At 30.4% G+C, this 24,739-nt stretch overlaps 3 protein-coding genes across 9 annotated transcripts in view; 1 reads left to right on the top strand and 2 right to left on the bottom strand.

The window, feature by feature from the left end:
- LOC126739087 (protein gone early) overlaps positions 1 to 11,043 on the top strand; it is a 54,960-nt gene extending 43,917 nt beyond the window's left edge. The window contains exons 6-14 of the mRNA XM_050444602.1: positions 338 to 541; positions 3,071 to 3,302; positions 3,361 to 3,575; positions 3,628 to 3,926; positions 8,895 to 9,062; positions 9,123 to 9,222; positions 10,220 to 10,312; positions 10,592 to 10,668; positions 10,726 to 11,043. Coding sequence (XP_050300559.1) covers positions 338 to 541; positions 3,071 to 3,302; positions 3,361 to 3,575; positions 3,628 to 3,926; positions 8,895 to 9,062; positions 9,123 to 9,222; positions 10,220 to 10,312; positions 10,592 to 10,668; positions 10,726 to 10,816 — 1,479 coding nt within the window. The 3' untranslated portion in view covers positions 10,817 to 11,043. The remainder of the gene's footprint in view (positions 1 to 337; positions 542 to 3,070; positions 3,303 to 3,360; positions 3,576 to 3,627; positions 3,927 to 8,894; positions 9,063 to 9,122; positions 9,223 to 10,219; positions 10,313 to 10,591; positions 10,669 to 10,725) is intronic.
- Positions 6,498 to 8,256, bottom strand: LOC126739109 (uncharacterized). 2 transcript variants are annotated; one of them, XM_050444639.1, is made up of 4 exons: positions 8,118 to 8,256; positions 7,846 to 8,058; positions 7,590 to 7,722; positions 6,498 to 6,770 (listed from the first exon to the last, which is right to left on the bottom strand). In XM_050444639.1, exons 1-4 carry the CDS (start codon positions 8,170 to 8,172, stop codon positions 6,650 to 6,652), a joined length of 522 nt encoding a protein of 173 aa, XP_050300596.1. In that variant the 5' UTR covers positions 8,173 to 8,256; the 3' UTR covers positions 6,498 to 6,649. The 2 variants fall into 2 exon arrangements, with proteins under 2 accessions (XP_050300596.1, XP_050300597.1); XM_050444640.1 differs by having other exon boundaries at positions 7,616 to 7,722.
- Positions 11,044 to 13,877: 2,834 nt separating the features above from the next.
- The window catches only part of LOC126739084 (cell adhesion molecule Dscam2), a 163,900-nt gene continuing 153,038 nt past the window's right edge, over positions 13,878 to 24,739 (bottom strand). For 3 of the 6 annotated variants that reach the window (XM_050444594.1, XM_050444593.1, XM_050444597.1), the window contains 8 exons: positions 21,951 to 22,094; positions 21,755 to 21,895; positions 21,571 to 21,687; positions 21,333 to 21,526; positions 19,599 to 19,634; positions 19,202 to 19,349; positions 17,004 to 17,097; positions 13,878 to 14,272 (listed from right to left, as the gene is read on the bottom strand). In XM_050444594.1, the coding sequence (XP_050300551.1) occupies positions 14,017 to 14,272; positions 17,004 to 17,097; positions 19,202 to 19,349; positions 19,599 to 19,634; positions 21,333 to 21,526; positions 21,571 to 21,687; positions 21,755 to 21,895; positions 21,951 to 22,094 (1,130 nt within the window). In that variant the 3' untranslated portion in view covers positions 13,878 to 14,016. The remainder of the gene's footprint in view (positions 14,273 to 17,003; positions 17,098 to 19,201; positions 19,350 to 19,598; positions 19,635 to 21,332; positions 21,527 to 21,570; positions 21,688 to 21,754; positions 21,896 to 21,950; positions 22,095 to 24,739) is intronic. The other 3 variants (XM_050444598.1, XM_050444596.1, XM_050444599.1) reach the window with 2 other exon arrangements.

Raw genomic sequence — 24,739 nt, 5'->3', positions numbered from 1 at the left:
TCCAGTAAAATTAAAGCGAATAATAATATTTTATAACTCATAGAGAAAGCACCATAGTGTCATTATATTAACGGGTCATTAAACAGAGTGTCTGTTTGTAAAGCCCATTAACAGATTTTAAAACGACATTTTGTTACTGGATTTTATCGTCTGACTAATTTTTGAATGTTTCCAGATCTAATATCCGCTCTCATTATTGCTATATCCATTAGGTGTCCTTAAATAAATATGCCCAAGGAAATAGTTTATTGGAAATTTTTTCTTGCTATTTGCTAATAATCAAATAAAAAGAATTAATTAAATACATTACGTTTATCTATAAAAAAATTTTTTTTAGGTTATAATTGCATATATCAGCTATATCAGAGACGTAGTAATCTCTTTAAGCTCAACCCAAAGCGAGGCAGCGAAATTTGCAAAAGACATGTTCAACTATGAAAAACGACTTGCGGAAGTTTATCCTGACAGAATCAGTTTGCAGAATCCCGTTACAACTAACAGTGCGATATCGATATTCGAATTGAAAGAAACTACAAGTACGGTAAGTTATTTTAGTGGCTTAAACCTTTATTATTAATTTTTATTATCGTCAAAGTCAAAGTAGTGAGCGATGTTTGATCGGAATATAAAATGCTGCATTAATTATCTTAATGCGTTTTGATTTTATTGCTTACGTATTTCATTTATGCGGGACGCTTATATCGGTTTAATGCATGTATGATTTGGATTTATTAACATCGTTAACAAGTAGCATGATTTCTAGGAAATCAGCTATAACGATTGGAAAATAATTAGAATTTTTAAGATTTTCTTCTGTTGAGTTTCTGCTTTTAATGAAGAAGCTTCCAAGAAGCCTTTATCAATTTTTTTTTTAAATATTGAATTATCTATTTTGCATATTAAAATATTATTAGAAATTAGATAAAAAATCAAATGTATATTATCTTATTGCTTTATTTGGGCCAAGAAAGTTTTGACCAATATTGAAGATCCGTTAAAATGATTTTTTATATCTATTATCATTAATTCTGTTTTTATTAACTGACATACATACAAAACATGGAGGACTACCGAGATTAAACTTTAAACTTTTGAGATCGATCTCTTCTCTTTCAGAAGTTCTTAGTATTTTGTGAATCTCCTAGGAATCCTTTTATATGTTTGCTGTTCTCTCACTGCTCTGTTCTTCTTGCAGAAAGAGCCCAATATATTCGAACAACTGAAAGAGTAGGTATTCTACTGTTTAAAAATAAATGTACTATTTCTGGATATGTATTGGAAAATATGTCTGCTGCTCTTCCCAAGAAATCTCTTAAAGGATTCTCAAGAATGTATCTCTTGTTCCAGGCATTCTGTTTTTCTCTAAGAATTCTTAATGTTGTCTAAATTCCTCAGGAATCCTGTTATATTTTTGCTATTCTCTCACTGATTTTGTGTAGTTGATCTTCCTTTAAGAAAACTCATTAGATTTAAACATTTAAAAGGATAGATCTATTCTTCCAGATATTTTACTGTTCAGAACTAGATCTACTGTTTCTGAATATGTATCGAAAAATATGTCTACTCTTTAAGAATTTCTGCTATTCTCAAGAAGATGTAACCACTTTTTTGATTTTAATTGACTGATGTTGAAAGTCTTTAATAGAGGCAAATTGTGGGCGTCATCCAGTTTGAAGTGTTTAATTAAAGTACAGTTTTAAGAACATTTAACTAGAAAATTGGTTCTCACATAAAAAAAGGATTTAAAGAAGTAAAACACAAAATAAGCTTTAATTATTAACTCTATATTATAAAATATGCAAATACTAGTCAATGTTCATTGTTTAAACTTTCACTTAAACAAATCATTGTTGTTAAAATTATAAGACAGTTTCTTATTAAAAGTACAACCCCTGAAATCAAAACTCTATGCTACCAAAATCAGTAACCTACCGCATAGTACACTGTACAACATACGAGACCAATGACAAAGACAGATAGAAAAGTCACGTTAGTCAGAGAGAGAGAGCGCCAAAAACATCCTGATTCCAGTAAATTGCTTAAAATTCAAAGCGAAGAACAGCTAACGCCATCTAGGAGTTCTTATTTTTTTTACAAGGTCATTAACCAACTTGACACTAGAGGTCGCGATCGGTACTTTTTCATACAATATTAAATTATTACATTATAAAAGCAACAAAAAACGTCTCTATTTTTCCCTCAGGAAGAACCCAATATACAAATAGAGAAATGAAAGAATAAACAATTTTTCCAGGCATTTTAATGCTAAGGAATATATCTATCGTTTACTTAAAAATAAAAAATCTGGCACCAAACTTTCATTATAGAATACTATTTTCTAAGTAAAAACTAACCATAACTCAGTGGTTTTGTAAAAAATACTACCACCCAACTTTATTTTAACATAGAGAATTTTGATTCTACATCAAATCTGCAACTATAAATTTAAGAAAAATTAATAATTAATTCCATGAAAATAGTTAACAGTCTTAAAAAAATAACATTAAATTAATCTACATAATAGTCCCATAAAAATTACAACATTTTGTAACAGTTTTTCATCACAGCATCAGATTAACTAAAGTATTCTTAGTAAAATCCCTTTAAAGAGTTGAAACGGGTCAAAATTAAGCACCCACCCTGCATACTAGTGCAATAACTTATAAAACAACAGCAAGTTTATGTTCGTCCTTATTTATAGTATTGTTCGATAATATAGTGATGAGCACCAAGATATAATCCATAATTTAACAATTACTTCTTTCTTTAAATGTAATTTACATAGACATATTTACATTTTAAACACCAATGTCCAGAATGCTAAGAACAATTAATTTGATTTAGTCTATCTTTTAACCTTTTTTTGAACCAGGAAGTTTTGAACAAATTAGAACCTTAATGTTTCTTAGTATTCGGAATATTCGAATTTAACGAATCGAATGTGTAGACTATAACAAAATCCAGGAGCATTTTTAATGATTATTGCTGTTCAAATGTAGCCATAATGCGAAACTGTTCCACTTTTATCAAATTATTCATCAAAATTATACTTACGCTGTATTTTTTCCAGATTCCATTTTTTGATATTCTTCAAGCAATGTTCACCGAAGTCACCATCTCAGATAACACAGACGTGATAGTAACATCGCCTGAATATTTGATGCAAGTAGCTCAAATAATATCATCAACCGATAGCACAACGTTAAATGGATATTTGATATGGTGTTTGGTGCGAGAATTCATACCTTATTTGTCTGAGACGTATACGTCCGCCGTAGTTTCTTTTAATAATCAGCTATATGGTATATACTAAGGTATTTATTCAAATTAGAAAGTAAATAATAATAAATTTATGTTTAGGAACATCCATGTCAAAAAGGCGTCAAGAAATTTGCACCAGACTGGTCAAAAAGTACATGCCATTAGCGGCAGAATTTCATCTAGAAAAGACTTACCCTATTTCACAAAACACCCGAGCAATTGTAAATAATACTTTTAATGTGATAACAGATTTGATATTAAAACGGGTGAATTTTGATGACACTCTTTTGCTCACGCAACATTTTCAGGGAAAGGTAATTTATATTTTATATTTTTTAAATTTTTTATATAATCCGGCAATTTTAGCTAAAATCGCTATCTCTTATCATCGGACTTCCTGAATCCGCTACCAAAACAAATTACTTAAAAGACTATTATAACAAATTAAGAGTCTTGAAAAGGATGCTTTTTGAAAATATGAGGAATGCGATCGTTTTCGAAAATAAACTTCAGGAAGTAATGTTGCTAAACCATTTGCCTGAAGGGGTCTATTTAGATGAAATTTTAAAAGAAGAGCCAAAAATTAGATTTATACCTTCGAAAAACGCTGTGGTCGTGCCAAGGAGTTTACTTATGGAACCGGCATTTGATGATGGATATCCTAGGTACGTGATAAATATTCATTGATTCAAGCTTTTTCAAATTCTTATACAGGGTGTTTCATAATTAGTGGGACAAACTCGGAGGGGTTGTAGAGGGCCTCAAAATAAGCAAGTTTGCCCAAAAAAGCCCTATCCGAAAATCGTTAGATTATTAGAGAAACATGGTGATAAAATTTGAAGAAAAAATCTTATTTTTCAAGATAAATTTGTTCTTATAAGCTATGTATGACATCAATAAATTTGTTACATTCACTTTTTTCTTTTATGAGGGATATTTGAGTAAAAAGTAGTCAGATAAATAATGTTTTTTTAAAGAATTTGATATCAGTACATATTTATAAAACCTAAAAATCGGCGAATTTTATTGCAATTTTGTTTCTAGTAATGAATACCTACCGTAAATATTATCAAACGGACAAAACTAAAAATTCAAATTTTGGCGAGAAATAAATTTCGAACAATGGATTTTATTTTTTTATGCGAAAACGGTACATCGGAGAAAACAAAGCCAGGAGACGAAATTTACTCTAAATTAAATGAGGATTTGAAAAATATTTTTTATTTAAAAACAAATAACAGTGGTGTACCATTTTCTTAAACAGTTAACCAGGTTCTAGCCCGCATGGACGCCACTAATAAAATAAAAAATTAAATTATGCATTGGAAAATAGTACTAGATGCATAGAAACTACCTACTTATTTTCAGAAAAATACGTACAGGAATCTGAAATTTATCGTAAAAAATAAGGCTTGAAATTTCATTACCCTGTATCTCCGAATCATTGTGTGGTTTATGGCGCAAACTTGCTTATTTTGAGGCCCTCTACAACCCCTCCAAGTTTGTCCCACTAACTATGAAACATTCTGTATACATATACCCTTTATTTATTTCAGGTTCACCAGAATTTGTGATGTATAAACTTAGTGTTGACTTTATTTTAATAAAGATTTTATTTAAAATATTGAAATCAGATATCTGTCAATGATATTTCTCTAGCAGGTCTATTTAGACAACAGATTCCCCAGTAACATTTAAGCATTAACGTAAAATAAGATTAAATTAAGGACCTCTTTAAAAGCCTTAAAGTTTTTTATACGAAACGTAACTACATAATGCTGTTATGTAATAAATATCTATTGACAACCATGGTTAACCACCATTAGTTTTTGGAAACCTTTGTGTGCTAACCTGCAACGAACATCAATCAATTCAAATTCAAAATTTATTGATTTCCAGAATAAATTTTATGTTAACCAGGCATGATATTTCCTAATATGAAATGTACAGAAATAAATAAAACAATAAATCCCACTCAACTCATTAAATGAATTATGCGAGGGTTAAATGCGTATTTATAAAGTGCCTTCCTGGTATAATTTCGATTAACTTCTCTCTTATCCTTTTTATCCAGTGCATCTCTATCTTATTTTTGCATTATTATTTTTGTATTGCTCTAGTGCCAAGAAACCCACTATAAACATTCTTAGTGAAATGAACGAAACTTTAACATGCAGTTTCCTTTTGTACCCTTAAAATGTCGTTTTAAGTAAATTAGTCTAAATTAATAAATTTATGTATTTTTCGCAAACCTTTTTTCCTTATTCTAATAACGATTTTCTTGAACATCTTTTAAATAAAGCAATATATAAAATATTACGTAAGTCCTTTGGTACAAAGCGGTATACATAGGGCCTTAAAACCTCTACAGATCTTTGTCTAATTTTTTTGAATGCTCTATCAGTTTTCTTATGGAAAATGTAAGTGCAGATTGTAAGAAAAAAATTAACGGGGATCGTAAAAAATAATAATACAAGTCACATAAGTCCATATATAAATTTCCTTTAAGTATTTTATTAGGAAACAGCTGTTTTCCATGCAAAGCCTTGTCTTAATATTTTTTTGAGTGAGCTTAAACTTCGTGCTTTTTTAAATATTTATTTATTAATATAATATACAGTAAGCCGAGGATTACAAATGGCCCATTGATTGCTGTTCTTTTTGAATAATGCATTCATGTTTTATTTTAGTGTGACTGATTCGAAATCCTGTTAAATTAACTATCTTTTCTAGATAGATTTATTAACTGTCTTGTTTTCGAAATATTTTTTTAACGCGCTATAATTAAAATTAACGGTATAATTGTTGATAAGTAAGTCGTAAGATCATTGAGTTGGTTGTCTAACGTATCTTCCATTCAGAAATAAATAATAGCCAGCTAAATATAATCTTATTTTAATTTATCATTCTAATAATATACCAATACTAAACGTATTGTTTTCTCAAGTTAGCCAAAGGCGATCTTCAAAATATTCAAATCAAAAAAACAAAAACGCACAATGGAAAAAAAACCCAAAAAGAAGCCAAAGTAATTGTTACGTTCTGAAGAATAAGTAAATGGTTTAATACATATGAAAACCTAATTTGTATAGAGAACCACCGTAAAATGTATGAAAACCTAAAATATAATGGAAAGAACAGAAAACGATAGAGAGTATTATCGGACAAGTAAATCTCAAACTAGATGGATGTAAGATCAAAAAACAAGATCAAAATGAAATATTAAATTATGTGAATTTAATTTAAAATATTTCTTATTTATTAGATATTTTAAATTTAATATCAGTTTTAACATTCCTTCTTTTGTGATATTAGAGACGATACACATGCCTTCCTATCATTCTGATCTGCTTTGGAAAGCTCATTTAGTTATTTGACTTAAAAATGTTTAACAGTCTTCTATACATCCCTCAGCAACCTTCTTATATACTACGTCAGCATGTTTTGACAACCCAGTCTTTGCCGTTTCCATAAGTAGAGTATATTCAAGTTCCCCATTTTCATTTAATCTAAAAAATTTAAAAATCTTATTATTAATTTCACGCATTTACACATTTAATTACACGATTTAACTGAATTAAATTCTATTTTTATGTGTTATCCAGTAAGAAAGGGGGAATAATGTATCTATCACAAAAATCAACATGGCTTATTTGATTTTATACAGGGTTTTTTTTAATATTGCGATAAAATTCAGAGGTTTCCTTGGATGAAATCAAGGAAAAATGTTCCTATGAACATATTTCCTAAACGTCTTAGATTTTACACTACAGGATGGTAAAGTTGAAAGAAAAAACTTGCTTTTTTCGATAAATTTAATACATGTGTTCATGTATACAAGTATTTGAGGCATGTATTTGAATGTTTTACCAGAAAAAACTAAAAAAAAACATGTTGGAAATAGAATTATAAAAGTAATACTTGGTTAAGATAATCAGATTTAAGCGTTGTGGCTATCCAGAATAATAGTTTTTGATTTTTTATGCAAAAACCGTGCATCGGGCGAAAATTTACCTAGAGACCAGATATGCTTTAAAAGAAATAAAAAATTGAAAGAAATATCTTATTACAAGAAAAACCAGTGTCGTACCTTTTTCTTTGAAAAAAATATTCAGTTCAGCCCATACGAATGCCATTGGCGAATTTAAAAATTTAAATTGTGTATAGGAAAAACGCTCAGAGATGCTTAAAAATTGCTTTTTTTCCAACTTTACCACCCTATAGTGTAAAACCTAAGACGTTTATATGTTCACAGGAACTTTTTTTCCAAGGATTTGCACCGCTAATTTTTGTCGTAATATTACAAAAACAACCTGTTTCCGGGATACCTGTAACATCTATGTAATCTCCTTACAGCGGGATACATGGAGAATTTCTTTTCCGCTATGGAGGCAGATTTCAGACAAAGGCACTGGTCTTGCACATAGCCTTCTTCTAGTGTAGAGAGAGTCAAACTGGCAACTAAAATGACATTTTTATTATATTTTTGATGTGGTTCTTAAATTTTTGCCTTTTGTGGACAAATGATTTATTGAATACTATTTTAGAAATATATGAATGCTAGAAAATAATAATTTTCTATACCTGTGGCAAAGGCCACGGTGTAGTGGTCATCATTTATACTCAAAAATCCTCGTTCGAGATGCCGCGCTTTACCACCCTGCTTCACTCTGTTACTTTTCGAACTGAAGACTAACAGAGGCGCTCCGAAGGACAAAAACTCCATATGCTCAGTAAATTTTAGCGTTTGCGGCTTGGTTGGATGACTTATTTCTGCCTTAATAGTTTTCCACTTGCCTATAACAAGTAATAATTTAGTTTTCCTTCATTAGTAGATAATATTATCTTCCACTCACCCACAAGCCATTTAAGAGGTTCTAAGGATTTATGCAGCTTGTTAACATGGTGCATTTTAAATGTAAAATTTGAAAAAAATAATGTTTTGACATAAATTTCCGAAATTGCAATTTGACTTCATATGTGACTATCAGGAAATATTTCTTACCAGTACTGTGATCAGGATTTAATTTATCCGATATATATTTTTTCTTATTGGAACAAAAGTGTCATTGATTCTCGACACAACACATAAATTTGTTTATTAAACAAATTTATGTGTTGTTAAGCAGTTAAGAAGTTATGTAGATAATTTAATAATTGCCATAATTAAAAAAAAAATCAAGCGGATGGTGGATTAAGGTTAGTCCATTATATCGGTGTGCCAAGGAAATAATTCGCTGTCTACACTTAAATTTTGCATATAAATAAATTTATGCCTTAAAAAAAAACGCTTTAAAGCCAGGCAATACATATAATTATGTATGAATTATAAACCATTACTAGAAATCTTTTATTTTAGTGTAGTATAATTTTATTATACTACCCCTTTTTGTATTATTTTGTTTGTAATAGTTAAGGTTACTTTATTCATAAGCTGTTTGTCGCATTGAGCATGGCTTGTGATTAAGATTATTGCAATTTTGTGAAAAAGTCAACGTCTAGTTAAGTTATTTGACACTTATTATATTTTATTAAAAATATGATGTCTATTTCGTTGTGAAATAGAAATAAAAATCTACAATTTCTCATGAAAATTCATAAATTAAAAAATGTATTTTTTTTCACTTTTTCAGACCAGTTATTTATGGAAGACTTGGCGTAGAAATGGCCCAGGCCATTCTATCAGCAATTTTGCCCTACGGTAGTCTATGGGCAGCAAATAATAAAGTTCTATCCTATTTGCATATGGCTGGTAACGATTCTGTTAAATTGGTACAACCGAGCCTGACCTGTTTGGCTAGGTAATTAGAACGATATTTTTTTTTAGTTCCATAAATTGTTAATTCTTATTGTGATTATAGACATATCCTGAAGTTGAATCCCAATATACCCACCTCCAGACTGAATGGAACAGCGCTGACGGTGTTAAAAGAGGTGCTGGCTGTGAAAATTGCGCATGAGGTTTGTTTTAGTTAAACCAGATCTGTTAAATATATACGATGTGGTAATTACTTGAATCATAATTTATTTAATTTCAAAAATAATTTTAATTTGTGGTCCATGGATTTTGCTATCATTAATTTTTTTTTCACCACGTATTTCGTGAACGATGGATTGGCCGGAGAGGTATCGTAGAATGGCCTGCTAGATCTCCTGAGCTTACCCCTTTGGATTTTTTTTTATGGAGTCATCTAAAAACCTTCTAAAAGCCTTTGCCACAAAGACTTTTAGATGACTCCTAAGTCTTGAAGATCTTTGAAGTAGAGTTGTTAACGCAATGTTCGCTAATGTGCGCAGACGTTTTGAACAACAATTGCATTATTCTATGTTTAACGGAGGATCATTTTTAACATTTAATAAAATAGGTGTTTCATTAACCATTGTCACGACACATTAAATAGTTACCTTTCATCATATCTTCAGAAGTACAAACACGACTGATTCCTTACCAGTTTTTCGCTTAAAATTTTTTTATTTTATAATTGAAACATTTGATTTCTAATTCTTATCTGCAGTTGTTTTTAAGTTTATAAACTGGATTTCGTATTCTAAATAAGTTTTCTTTACATTACAATTTAAGGATCATAACCAAGATTACGTAATTTTAACATTTTGATATGTAGTTTTTTCATTACCTGACATTTTTTACAACCCTGCTGCAATATACATTTCTCATTCAGATTTGATGTTTCATATGGTTGGAACCTTTAGTGTGACACTAAAGTCCCAAAACAGTTTTCCTACTAACCAAAATTCTTTATTTTATTTTCGACACGTGTTTCGATAACGAAGTTAGCGTCTTCGGGAACTAATTAAAAGAAGCTAAACCTAGTTTTAATCTTTTCTTGAAACATCTGATCATAAAACACGTGTTTTATGATTTGATGTTTCAGTTTCACAATCGTCAGAAATCGTTACCATTCACCCGTAGTTATGTAATATATTTTTTCTGTTACAGGCTCTTTTAATCTCTCAAAATGAAGATCATAGCCACTTTAGCGGCTTGGAACAATACGAGGATTCTGCCTTATATTTCCTAGCTTTTTCTCAGGTATAGCTTTATTTTTTTATGACTGATAAAACTAGAAAAATCAATTAAAATGCTTAAATTGCTGCCTTTATTTCTGTACGTTTGTAAATACCTAAAGACATAAGATGTTTTGATTATAGCGATTAAACGTAATATTTAACGTAAACATTTACTTTTCAAAAAATTTAAAGTTTCTTACATGACAGCTACTATAAGTCACAATTACCCTTAAAACACAATAACTAAACATCAAAAGGCAATTAATTTAAAATGAATAATTTTGTTAATGTTTGTTTCTAGGCGAAGTGTTCTGTGTCAACCCTTGAGTATGATACTTATAAAAGCTTGGTCTCCTTTAAACTTCCCGCAATGTCAAGGTAGGTTTTCTTACGTACAATCATATATTAAAGGCCTATAAACTTTTATTTTTCTAGTTTGGAGTTGGCTTGGTCTCAAATACCCAATTTTCCTGCAGCCTTTGGCTGTTTCGATACTAGTATTAAACAATGCCAGACAGTTTTTTAAAGTTTTATAAATATATATGTTTTGACTTATATTTGACCTTTTTCCTAAAGACTTTATATTTTTTAAGTTTATATTTTAGCGCCAGTGCTTGTAGAAAAATCTGTTGATTTTGTGCTTTTTAAAGACATTATTATTTATATTTAAAACAATTTACTGTATATTATTTTTTTTTACAGTTAGATCACAAATTTATCTTATGTTTTGAATAAAGCTATTTTTGTATATTACTGTAGTGTTTATTATCACTTGACGATCCAGAAATAAAATCCAATTGTTTTCAAACCATCTTCTTTATTGTTGAACTATTAACTCTGTTACAGGGATTTCAGTTTCAGTTTTGATTCTTTTTTATTGTTTGATTTATCTGAGTACTTAACTATTTTAAATCGGTCGGGGAACCCCTCGAATAGTATAGTTTTTAGTTTAATTGAGCTATTTTATATGAGGGGACCTAACCTTATGCAAGTCTTATTACAACAGTGGAAAGTATAATACGTAAAAAGTAGAAAACGGTTTTCCAAAATGGTTTATCCAAAGATATAGTACTTTAACAAAGGCAGTAAGCTAAAAATTGATAAAAAATTTAGTTTTGGTATTGTAAATCAGCTTGCAGCTATTACGAAGTGATTATTAGGAAATGAACAAACCTTACGTAGAGAGTAATGAGTATAATTTTAAATAATAACTAATATTTCAAAACAAATCCTAAATACATATATTTCATTCGGGATCATCAGAAAAACTCATTGAATTTTGAAATGAGTTCAAGTCTATTACGTAGGTAGAAGCAAAAATTTATCCAGGGTATATAATATACTCAGGGAGTTTCGCTGCACATACATAAATTTTAGCACGAACAAAAATAGATGTAGATAATAATATGACAGGATTAATGTAGATGTAGATTCAAAACAAATCCTTGTTAAATTAAACATGTTGAGATGTAGGTACTTTTGGTATTTTTCATATCAAAGTGTTAGAATTTCAAAAACATTTTAGTCTTATGTACCCCACAGAATTTCTTAAGCCATCAGACTTGAATAATTTAAATTTAGCTGATTTAATAATTTTCATAAAAGAATATACATATATACAATATTCCAAATTTTTTATCAATTCTGCAGCTTTTTAACATAATATACTCTATATTTTTGATTCTTTTTGTATAAAATTTTGATTCATATCCGTAAAACTAGAATGATATATTACAACTAGGCGTGTCCTTTTTAAAGCTCAAAAACGTGTCTTCTCCCAACTTAAAAGTAAACATTTAACATTTTGGCAGTAACGAGTTTTTATTGTAAAAATATATACAAAACTATTTCCGAAAGTTTCTTTGATTTTATTTTTCCAAAAGCAGACACCTTCTCGAGCTTTATAAATAATAAATGGGTATAGCCAGCGATATTTTTATTTTAACATTATGGATTAGGCGTATAAAATTTTACTAAATACTCAAAAATAATATGTATAAAGTATTTATTAGTCAACTAATTATATCATGAAAAAATGTTGCAAAGAAAAATCAATAAATGTTTTGTGTTTATTTAGTTTTATATTAAAATCTTCTGTAACAGCGGCCCAGAGCAGTTTAACGATCTTTAAGAGAATTTTAAGTAATAAAAACCAATATTGCAACTTAAAAGTCAAATTTTAGGTCAAGTTTTTGATCTTTTCTCTATTTTTAATAAAAAGGTAACTCTTTTGGCACATAAAATCCGTATCAAAAATCATCGATCAAAAAATGTACACTGCCCTCCAAAATTAACATTCAGAATTTCATGCGTTTTACTTGAGTAGAGTTTCGATAGTCGACGTGATTTTAACTTTACATATTGAGTTCTTGCAAAATGAATCCACCTCAACGAGAACACCGCAATTTGTCAGTAGCTGACTGTATTAGAGTTGTTACTCTTCACGAAGAAGGGTAGAACCACATTCAGTTTGCTGAAATATTTAATTTCAACTAGTCAACCATCTCCAGAGTTTCGAGTCAGTTTACATAATCTGGTAGCAACATTAGAAGTCCAGGCCAAGTTCGTGGAAGAGTTACAACCTTTGATGAAGACCTATTTCTACGAATTCGTACCTTGAGGCAACGGTTTGTGACTAGCACTTAGAAAATGGCTTCCTGGAGCGTTACAATTGCAGAATAATTTAAAAACACATTCAGGAGAAGGCTAGCGTAGACCAATATAAGGTCTGCTAGAGCATCTACTGGTCCATTATTCATCTCATATTTCACTAGAGAGCGTAGGAGGCGAATACTACAATTCGCTCGTGAAAACGTTGGTTGGGAAAATGAGGATTGGGCACAGGTTATGTTTAGCGATGAATTCACATACTGTCTTTTTTTCTGACTGAATACCAGGATAACGATATGCGCAGTGCAGATTAATATGGAGTGTTGCGCAGAATTAGTATTTGTAGATCGAGGACGGCTTACTTCACAGAGGTAAATTACAGACATTTTAGATCATGTGGTCCCATTCGCCCCTTATGTGGGAGATAATTTTCTGTTTATGCACGATAATGTTCGACCACACGTGGCAAGGCTGGTCCAGGAGTACCTCGAAGAAGTCCAAATCGCTACCATGGATTGGCCACCCAGAAGCCTGGATATGAATCCAATAGAGCGCATGTGAGATATCATGGGAGACGACTGCGACAGCCGTATGAAGGATCGTTGTCAAGCATTATTAACGCCAGAGAGGGAAATACCGGTTACTGACTTAATAAAATTATTTGATTAATTTTTTGGTATAAAATTTTGAGAATACATTGTATATTTTTATTTTAATTATTTATAAATTAAACTAGAAAGATAATAAAAAAACTCCAGAAAAAAATGCAATTTCTAAAATTACGCGTTAATTTTGGTGCGTAGTGTATTTATTTTATTGAATTTTTTCTTTCAAAAATCGTACACTATTTAAGAGCTTCTGATATATGTACATCTAAAAATCCCTGTTTTTGTTTAATTATATTAAGAACATTTTTTGAACGAAAATAAAAGAATGGAATTTCTACAACTTTTTAATCGAGAAAGAAGTCGAATCTGTTAATAGTATTATTATAACAATTTATTCTCCTTTATGAACATTTAGAGGGTTGTAACCTATTTATATAAAACAAAAACGAAACTGGCCATACCCGTGGAAGATTCACAATTTTTAAAAGAAAAATCTTTTTTTTTCTCTTCATACGGCAATAGAATAGTCAGAGGGTGGTTGTTGACCACCACCTTGCTGACCGGCCTGTGGTCTGGACCACAGCGAACTGCGCAGACCCAATTTGAGCTTCTTAAGAGTGTCGATGTCGCATTCGGCTTCTGATAGTTCGATTTGGCCTCCGGGGCCAGATGGCGTGGTGGTCTCGCTGAAGGCCGTCTCGGCCACCGATAAATGACTTAGAATGTGCCGTTGGGATCCGGACCTACCGGCTTGAGCTAGGAATCTGTGAAAATTCGTTTAGTTTTTGAATTATTATAGATTTTACAAATAATTATTGTCAATGGGTAACTAAAAATGCTTCGGGTCATCCTCCACTAAATTTATTTAAAAATTATTAATCCTACTTGTTTCGGACATATAACATGTCCATCATCAGGGATACAAATTGAGGGTTTTCGTCAATACATATTAAAAATATAGTTCTTCCGGCAAGGTAAAAAGGTTAAAACAACTAACAATGAATAAAAATGTCATATTAAGATGCATGAGAATGGGACTAAAACTGGATCTACACAAACATTAAAATCACATGGTTACAACACTACGATAATTGTTATGTAAACAAGAACTGAGAACAAAAGCCTTTTAAAGTTTTTAAGAGAACATTAGCCCTGCACTATATGGCTTACCAAAAGTACACAAAGAAGGAATCCCAATAAGATCTGTGGCCTCATACGTCAATTCCCCCTGTTATAAATTATCTTCCTGGTTAAATGACACTCTCAGAGATGAAGCTGGTTTTAACAACGAGTTTTCGATTAAGAATTCCATAGACTTTACGAACTAATTAAAGAATATCAACATTCTGTTCCTGATAAAGTATCAGTCGTGCATGAATGCCAAAAAAGCAGAAAACTGGACCTTCTGGAAAAATTAGAAATCACCAAAGCCAAGAAAAGCCCAATCCTAGACTGTGGTAACGACGTTTTTAATTTTGAACCGGGACTCATTTTTAACAATATTGCCTGACATACTCCACTTCTACTAGAAATATCTCGAAGTAGCGCAGTAGTTTACATTGCTTAACTAACGTGTTTTTCGAGACTAGCAGTAGGTTCGAATCTCACATAGGACAATAATTTTATATTTTTGTATTTCATCAATTTTAATTTACTTGTTTTGGTCTTTTACAAACTTGTGGCGTATCACATTCCTAAGAATTTATTTTATTTAGTGTGTGTGTATAATGCGACCGGAAAGCATGTACTGTTTGTAGTCGATTTTTAAGGTACCAATTTTATCTAACTTTAATGTTGTTATTGTATTTGATTTCTTTGTTTTTAATTTTTTAGGTCTGATGATGCTCTTAATATGAGCGAAACACGTGTAGCCTACTGTTAGAATTAATAAATACTTTTGAGACCGAGACTTTTTGTTCCCTTTAAATTATTGAATCTAGGTCTCTTTGAGAAAATGGACGACTTCCTTCAATTATAATTTTACATTTAAATTACGTTTTACATTTATATGTAGAAGACTCAATATTTCAAAGATTCGAGATTTCAGACAGTTAGATAGGGCATGTCCAAAGTAAGTATTGGTCAATGATTTAAAGCAGTTTTCGAATTGAATTGGGTGCACAGTGAACGGCCAAGGGCTATCTTCCGATAGACCCGTTATGCCCTACTCAGGGCTACCAATATCCTGAGCAAAGCAATTCGTGAGTATTGAGGAATCTCCGATGAAGTGGTCTGCAGTTTCTTCCTGCTCCCAACATTAGCCGCTCCCCGGGTGAATCGCAATACCTAGGGAGCTGAAATGGATTCCTAAGTGCCACTATCCAGTTAAACTAGTCAGATTTCACGACTCTTAGGGCGAAGGAATTGTCTGATAAGAGATACAACTATGTGTGTCTTCGTCGGTCTCACGCTAGGTGGTTCTATCTATCACCGGAGGATCTTGCTCTTAAGCAGACTCTTTAGAGACGCGGCAGCTAACTACTTGTCTATGCCGTTTAAAGGTTAGGATCTATAGTTTTACGGTACCTAGTCTAGCATGTAAATGTATATACGGTTTACAGTAGGGTTACGGTTCACCCTTTTCGACATGTTTTCATTTTTCAAATGCAAGTTTTCAATGCACTCGACAAAAAAAATCACATTTATAGCACAGTCTAACAGTTGAAATCTATATACTTTGTTTATAGGTAACATAAAGATAATTACCAAAATATAATATATAAAATCATGTTATGATTGAAATTAAAAAAAAATAAGTAACCATTTCCATCTCGGTTGCCTTTGACTTTTAGAAAAAAAATTGACGTCTTTTTTTAAAAGACTGACCTCTTTATTTAAAGAATTTGCAGCTAAATTATTGACCAGAGGTAAGTTTTACTTTCCAATAATCTATGAATTTCATTACAAGGAGATTATGAATTTTAACTACTAATATCTCGTCAATTCATAGACATTTATACTAGAAGCATAAGTCAGTGTATTATTGCATTAGTATTCCTTGTGTCTACCTCTTGGTAATCTTTCTTTACCGTATCGGAAAATAAAAAAATATTTTTGAAATTTAGGAAAAAGACCATCCTTATCATCTACTGCATATAATAATTGCCTGATTGTCTTGATTAATTATATTTATAATATGGTTTTTTTAAATTATTATACGTAATTTGGATTGTTAGATACAACAAGTCTCATTTCATTCTGTGAGTTCCCTTGTGTATTTAATTTTTTGTGGTTAGCTTTTATATAACTTTTTTAAATTGTCTACTTCTTGGTATTGATAGGGGTAATCATATTGTTGATTAAATTTTAGACAAATACTAATGAAAAAAATCTGATCTGAAATATGGACAAGAATTCCTAAGAAAAAATACATTTATTAAACACTCTTTTTATTTAAACATTCGCCTAAAATTGATCTTGAAATTTAACTTGATCAAATATTTCCTATAGTTATTAAAAATAATATATATAAGAAAAATTTATATTCTTACAGACCTGTTTCTATTACGCCTTGGCAGTGATTTTTGCTCAGACATTGGTGAAATATCGGATGAAGTACTGGATTGCACTGTACCGTGATAAGCAAAGGCTGAAAAAACAATAATTAATTATAAGCTAACGATACCGATATAAACGTCTATAAAGTCAAGAATAATTTTTAATTTGATTACTAGTACAAAAATGCAATTAATAAATCAACAAAGACTTCATAAGCATTGAGAGTTCTTTACATAAACGTTACTGATCAAAACTTCTTGAACCTTGTCATGAAATCAAAAAAGTCTTATTTAATTTTAAGATAACAAGATTGGCTTCACGAAAAAATTAAAAAAGGTTTTTTATAAAATATTATTATATATTGTATGAAATAAAATAAACATTCTCCGAATAAAATAAATGATGAAACGAATTCAGTACTGCGGACTTTACTGGATCGCAAAAGACTTACATATTTTTCAGCCGTATAGTTTTCATTTGCTGTTATCGCCACTAGTTTTTATTAGATGCTTATGGTGATTTGTTTTAATATTTTTAATATAATATAAATAATAATATAAGTCTTGATTTTTTTAAAGTTTATGTTTATAAAATTAAACGTTCTCTAGAAAACTTATGTTTAATTACCATACTGGTACAAACTACATATCTGTACTGGTTTCAACAGACTCTTATAATGATCCAGGTTACATTCCATCTGAACCATCGAAAGTGGCCCTGATAGAGGTTGAGCAAGATCAAAGTAATGAAGATAAATATCCAGTGCCTATCCATCAAGTGGAAAACAGATTGTGCATTGCAAGGGGAAAAATCTTGAAAATTATCCAAAAAATATACACTCGCGTCAAAAATTTTTGTATCGATAAGGCAAGGGAATCATTCAGGATAATTATTATAAGGATAAGAATATTCAAATTGTGAGAAAATGGATACACTTGAAATCTTAGTATATATGCGGGTAAGGAGAAACAACGAAATTCACCATTGGCAGCACCATACCAAAATTGTTATCAATTTGGCGAAGCAGTTATTAGAAATTGGAAGAATTTGTATTACTGGTAATTGGTATTTGTCCATTTATTGTTTGATCAAAATACCCATTGCTTGGGTACATTGCGCAATAATCGAATAGGAAATCCTACTGGTGTAGTTAAAAAAAAATAAAAAACAGCCTTTTTTGTCTGCGATGGCAGCCGAGGAGAACGAGAACGAACGAAATGCGTCATAACATATCACGACAACATATCTACTTGTATGGAAAGCAAATCACAATATCCATAGCCATCATTGATGGATAATGGAAAAAAGCTCAAGCGATATTTTATTATATTGAAAATTTGAAAAAGATTGGTAATTTATGACGAGTTTTTTAAAGCATAAAATGGTCCTAGAATTTTCAAGAACTCGGAAAGTATGAGAAGTTCGATTGAGCTTTGATGTTAGTTTCCTCGAAATCGTCTTTAAAGTTATTTTAGGTTAGTAAAAATATTTTTTTTTCACAAAAAAATGTTTTTTTTTTCATTTTCCTTGTGACAATTTTTTGAAGGTAAATCTCACCCGATAGATCAAAAAAATACCTGAAAAAGACAAAAGAACTGAGTAGAATTTTAGGTATTGGAAAACTTTAAAATTAAAGGTTAATAAATATAAACAAAAAGTAAATTAATCATTTAATCAAAAGAAAATTGTTCATTTCCAGGAAATCGCCTTTTTTGTTGTAGGCTTTTTTACCATGTGCTGCTATACATTTAGGCATTGGGTCAAAAATTTTAAGCTTTTAAAATTTAAAAATTGCATCCATTGCTTCTCATAAAATCATCACACATAAGGGTACTTTTTATATTTTTCTAATTTCTAAACGCGTGGTATATAAATCTGATAAATTAAGCTGCTTTTTAGCACAAGTAGGAGTTTTTATGGAAAATATTTTTTTTTGTAAAATAAAAAAGTTTTTCCTTTATTTGGGGTCAATCCGTGGATATACTGTAGATATATGAAAAAACCGTCGAAGTTACGAATATTATTGGATTAGTTTTCATGGAATCGTCTTTCAGATTTTTAAAATCAACATCACCTTATAATAAAAAAAAGTGGTGCTTATTTCTTTTTTTTAATTTAACTTTTAACATATTATTAAAGATATATTAGTGCCAATCTCGTTGATTTTAGTGAAATTAAACTTTATTAACATATACCTTGTGCCTTGTGCTTCATATCAAGCTGATTGGATGATTCGGTCCGGCTCGACGTTAAACCTTCTTGGTCCGACTCGCTTTCGTCACTATCGATGTCTTTTCGGTTGGTTCTTCTTCTACCGTGGTTTTTTGTACTTTGAAATTTTTGCTACGGACAAAACTGTGATAAAGAAAAACGCTATTTTCGTTAAAATTTTGTAGAAAACAGGAGAAAAAGCTGCGCCTAATTTACTTGGTCACACTATAATAGACAAAACGACCACAAACACGCAAGTACCAAAACTAGAAACAATTACTTAATTTGAGCAATAATTATTTAGACGTATATTCCTAGCTTTGTACTTTTTACTAAGCACACAAAAGAACAACGAAAAAAGCACTCATTTTTCATACATACTATATTGTAATAGTCCGGTCTTTTTTTCACTGGTTTCTGTATAAGGAAAAAAATAAATATAAGTTATGATAAAATGAAGTTACTAAAGAAAAAGTAAGGAAGTGTTTAAGAAATCAAAGAAAGAATGATACAGAATTGTATATGCAGCATGGTTCATTTAACTTGATACAGCTTAATATATGACAACAGTGCTTTTTAGAAGTTTCAAATAATAGATACTTGGTATTACAGGCGAAATTAAATGAAATTTCATAGTAAAGTGAAAGTGTGAAAGTGAAAATGTGTGAAATTTCATACTATGATAATATTTTCACAGTGAGAAATTCGTTAAAAATCAGCATCAAGGCCATATCCAAGATTGACATTCACAGGGACTTAAAAGTTTTTGAAGAATAAATTTCACATGAATCACATAAGGTATCCACTTAGTTTCCTAAATCTAATGTTCTGTGATTAATCAAGCATTTGATTCTATCACAGAGGTATGCAGTTGTTGAAGCTTAGTAAGTGTAGCTTCATCTTGAAGCTATTTTAAGTCATATCTCTCTGAGAGGACTAGAGTCTCTATGAAGGCAGATAATCAGATAAAAAAATAATTTCTAATGACTTAAAGGTCTGAAAACACTTCCACATTTTCGTCAATACTTAATATTGGTCTCTTCGGAGAATCAATCATTAAATCTATGATTATCGTCTGCTGATGATAACCCTGTAAATCTGAAAAAGATTATTTCCTGGTGAATGCTTGGTGAATGAAATTTCTCTTAACCTATCAAAGACTCGTATTATGAAATTTAAAGATATGGATGTGAAAAATGTTGCCATTGACATCATTTCAATTCTTTAAACAAAGAATTACCACCAGATTGTTATAGTGTAAAGATGAGAGCTAAGGACTTAGTACCACTTTTGCAAGAGCTACATATTTTCCAATAATCGAATCAGATTGAGGATCTTTTTCAACCCTTTTTTATCTTAAGAAAAGATATATTAGGTGCCAATTTATTGGAATAGAAATAGAACAGTTACATTTCCAAGTTTCTGTTAAGGAAACTGCATACTTCAATTACACTACTAATAGATCCGCCATTGCTGTGTTTTCTGGTTTGTAGCTTTTTTCTCAGATATCTTAGTCAATCTTTTGAAGTCGATAGCGTCGTCAACATTGCATTATTCCCTTTAAAATTTACTCGATAATAGTAGTGAACTTTAATTGAACATGAAATTAAATGGTTTTGTTGATTTTATAAATACGTCAATTTTAATACTGTAGTTATGTGATAAAATCTTTAGAATATTCGAAAAAAGCTATGTTTTACTTATGCTTACCCTGGTTATGACCCTAACAAGAACGTGGATTTACAGCCACTCTGTTCTCTTTTCTTCTGTTGAATACTTCCATTTAATATAAATACAGTAAAAAGAAGCTCACTATATAGCATCTCCCTCTGGAAAACATTTAGCATACAGTGCAATATTGCAAAGCCAACTAATACTGTCTCAACATTTTTTGGCATAGAAAGATATTCCACATTTAATAGAAAGTCTCAAAATTGTTACTGGAAAACTGAAAAATACTGCGGTATACCTAATTACTATATTTGAACTGAAAAACTAATAGAACTTTTTTTTCTAAAACGTACTGTTTTCCAAATATCAAGTTATTCCAAGTTCAATTGTACCAACTTATAAACGTAGATGATATATTAATGAAAATAACAGCAAACCACTTACAATATTATAATAAGGTGAATTTCGTTGTACGGAACTAGATGGGGGCGGAGAGGCACACCCTTCAGTGACAGGGTGCTCGTGATACATAAAACTGTGAAGCATCGTATTCTGAGCCAAGGTGCTCGGCTCAGAAAGTTGAAATGTTGCGTACGGCGATATATCCTCTGACGTTTCTGGAAATGAATAAATATTATCTACTAACTACATGTACTACCAGTAATTTTATTTAGTAAACTACCAGGTATTTTTTCGCCCGCTTGTAGTGACACCTTGTGTATCGTTGCGTAGTAGCGTTCTCTTTGAGCCTCTGCGTTTTGTTGATTGTCTAGTTGCTCTCTGTGACCCTGTTTATAGTCTGGAAATGGTAGTTTTATTAAAAAAATTTGTTTTTTTCTCGCAAATAAATTCACTATGAGACTTACGCCTTCTTATTAAGATTGGCACCGTCAAAAACACAACCGTACCCAAAATTGTACTAATGACAGCGATTATTATAAATTTAACGTCCAAGTAGAATGGATGGTTGTCGTTACCCTGTGTTATAAGATCTGGGGGAGGAACATCTGAAAATGATTAGATGAAATATATGGAATGTAAGAAATATAAAATAATATCGACCTCCTTCTTTGGTTAAGGTAGTAAAACTAAATTCTTCAGTACTGTAGCCAGCTACGTTGTGAGCTTCTACTTTGACTACGTATTTCGTAGCTGAGGTCAGGCCAGTAATTGACGTACGTCGTTGTGGTTTTAGGGCATTTGATACTAAAATGTAAGAAGTTAAATTAGGCACTAGATATTAGAACATAAAATTTTGATTGAGATGTTTGAACATAAATGTTCGACATGGATATATTCAACTTAAAAATACGAAAAAAATCTGATAGGAATCAGTCTTTAAAAAAATAAATTACTTTTTTATTAACTGCTATTAATTTAAACAATTCAATGATTCGGCCAATTTGATTTACACTAATAATAGTCGGGAGTGCGTTTAAGCATTTATAAATAATACCAATTTTATTTTATCCAAATGGTGCGATAAATGTATACAATATTCCTTATAATTTTATTAGAAGAAAAAATATAGAAGGCTAAAAAAGTAATAACCGCATGGTAGACTAATAAATGTCGTACATTGTATTGGAGTAAATGCAAAATAAACGAAGATAAGATTATGAACAAGCACTTCAAAAAAAAATATCAATATTAATAATAATAATGTATTCATGTCAAAAGATTAAAACAGGAAATGTTTTATTGATGCATGTTAATAAAAGTTCACAGCAGATTTGCTTAAGGATAAATTTTGACGTGCACATACAAAAAAATTATTAAAATCATCACATATTTCCAACTTATTTTTAATGTATTCAGAAGCGTCTTACTAGTGAATAAAAAAGAAATAAAAAATGTCTGAAGGAATAATGTCGAATTTTTTCTAAACGCATAAAGATGATTTTATTTCGAAGCCATAATATATAGTAAAAATTTAATATACAATAAGTTATTGGACAATATACCAGAAAATTCCAATATTCCAATAATTCATAACTCAAAGAATACTTTATTTAAATGTTTTATGATGAAAAAAATTAAACTCAGATAGAGAGTGAAAGAAGCATATTATAAACACCGAGAAACCAGCTGATTCTCCACCATTCCGAAATGACACAAGTGGTACACCGTACGACGTCTCGAAGATCAGTAGGAATCTTCCGGAATAGCGTTCTGCCGAGAGTAGTCAGTTCAGCGATGTAAAGTTTGGAATATGGGCGCGAAATTTAAATAGTTGTAAATAAATACAGTAAAAATGAATATCCTTAGTAGTCGTGAGTGATCGTATTTTCATTGTGAAGTGTATAAATAAACTAATTGACAATATTCGATTGCTTTAATTGACACTTAACGAACAGGAAAAGCGTTACAATATTTAAGAAAAATATTTTATAAAAACAAATTAAAAACGGAACCAAGTAAAGATGTAATAAAAATTAAATTTCTTGACAAAAATGACAACTTACACTTCCCTAATCTTAGTCGTTCGAATTTTAAATTCAGAAGGAATTTATGAATGATTTTTTGTACCTGGTTCCTATAAAAAATGAAGAATATTTTAAAAAAATCTCAAAAGTTTAATCCAACGAAATATTCACTTTTTTCGTTGTAAAAAGACCAATATTATTATGAAATAAGTACATTTGCGCAGTGGACATACTTCAAAGAGAAAATTTACTTTAATTTTCTTAAATAAAGTGTTATTTTTCTTCCTAGATTTTTTTATTGGTGCTATAACTTTTTTTATAAGCAAAAAAATTAAGTTGTTTAACGAATTCAAACATAAAGTCAAATTTCTTAAAATATCACAAAAAGCAACGCTGTAAATGTCAAGTCTACCTACTGTTATCGGGAAAAAATTAGGCCTTCAAATAGATACTTAAAAAGATATATGAGAAATATAATTAAAATTTAGAAACTTAGTTAATTTAGCTTATATATACTAGAATACCATGTATCTAATTGATAAATGTTTTTAAACTAAACTGAAAAAAATCTAAAATCTCTGCTAATTGTTATAAATTAAAACCATTGATAATGATAAACAATTATTTCATCGAATGATATATCATTTGGGAACACCCTTTATCAAAGGATTCCCTAAAAATCCAAAAATAACACGTTTATCAGTTCAAACTAATTGAATTAAGTCATTGATAGGCAAACTGCACCACAAGCACCTACTAATGGCTACGGAGTGTGCATTTAAACAGATATAAATAATACATTAATAACCATTTTATTATCTCCTAACATTGTAATAAATATACAATTTCTAAAATATTTATTAGTATATTTTTTAAGTTTGATAATGCAGACAATCAAGTGTGTTATAGTTGGAGATAGTGCTATAGGTAAAACTTCTATGTTAACATCTTATACAAATGAATATTTTCCTACTGAGTATGTACCTACAGTATACGATTACTTTTCTGCAAATATAAAAGAAGATTACAAACTCATTAACTTAGGTTTATGGGACACCACAAGTCAACAAGATTATATCAAATTAAGGATGTTATCATACTCAAAGACTGATGTGTTTTTAATTTGTTTCTCTTTAGTGGATCCCGAATCATTCAGACATGTTAAAACGAAGTGGTATCCAGAGGTCAGTGATGCCAGTCCTTCAACTCCAATTATGCTGGTGGGAACAAAACTGGATCTTAGGCAAGATAAAGGTACGACAAAAAAACTTAAAGACAGAAATCTTCATCCCATAAGCCATACGCAAGGCAATAATATGGCAAAGAAAATCGGCGCAGTCAAATATTTGGAATGTTCAGCTCTAACTCACAAGGGACTAAAAACCGTGTTTCATCAAGTTAGTAGTGTGTTACGTAGTTCCTCTT

This window comes from Anthonomus grandis, chromosome 8 (genome assembly GCF_022605725.1).
Source record: "Anthonomus grandis grandis chromosome 8, icAntGran1.3, whole genome shotgun sequence".
NCBI lineage: Eukaryota > Metazoa > Arthropoda > Insecta > Coleoptera > Curculionidae > Anthonomus > Anthonomus grandis.
Note: the sequence above shows the minus strand (reverse complement) of the source record. Positions and strands in the feature narration are given on the sequence as shown.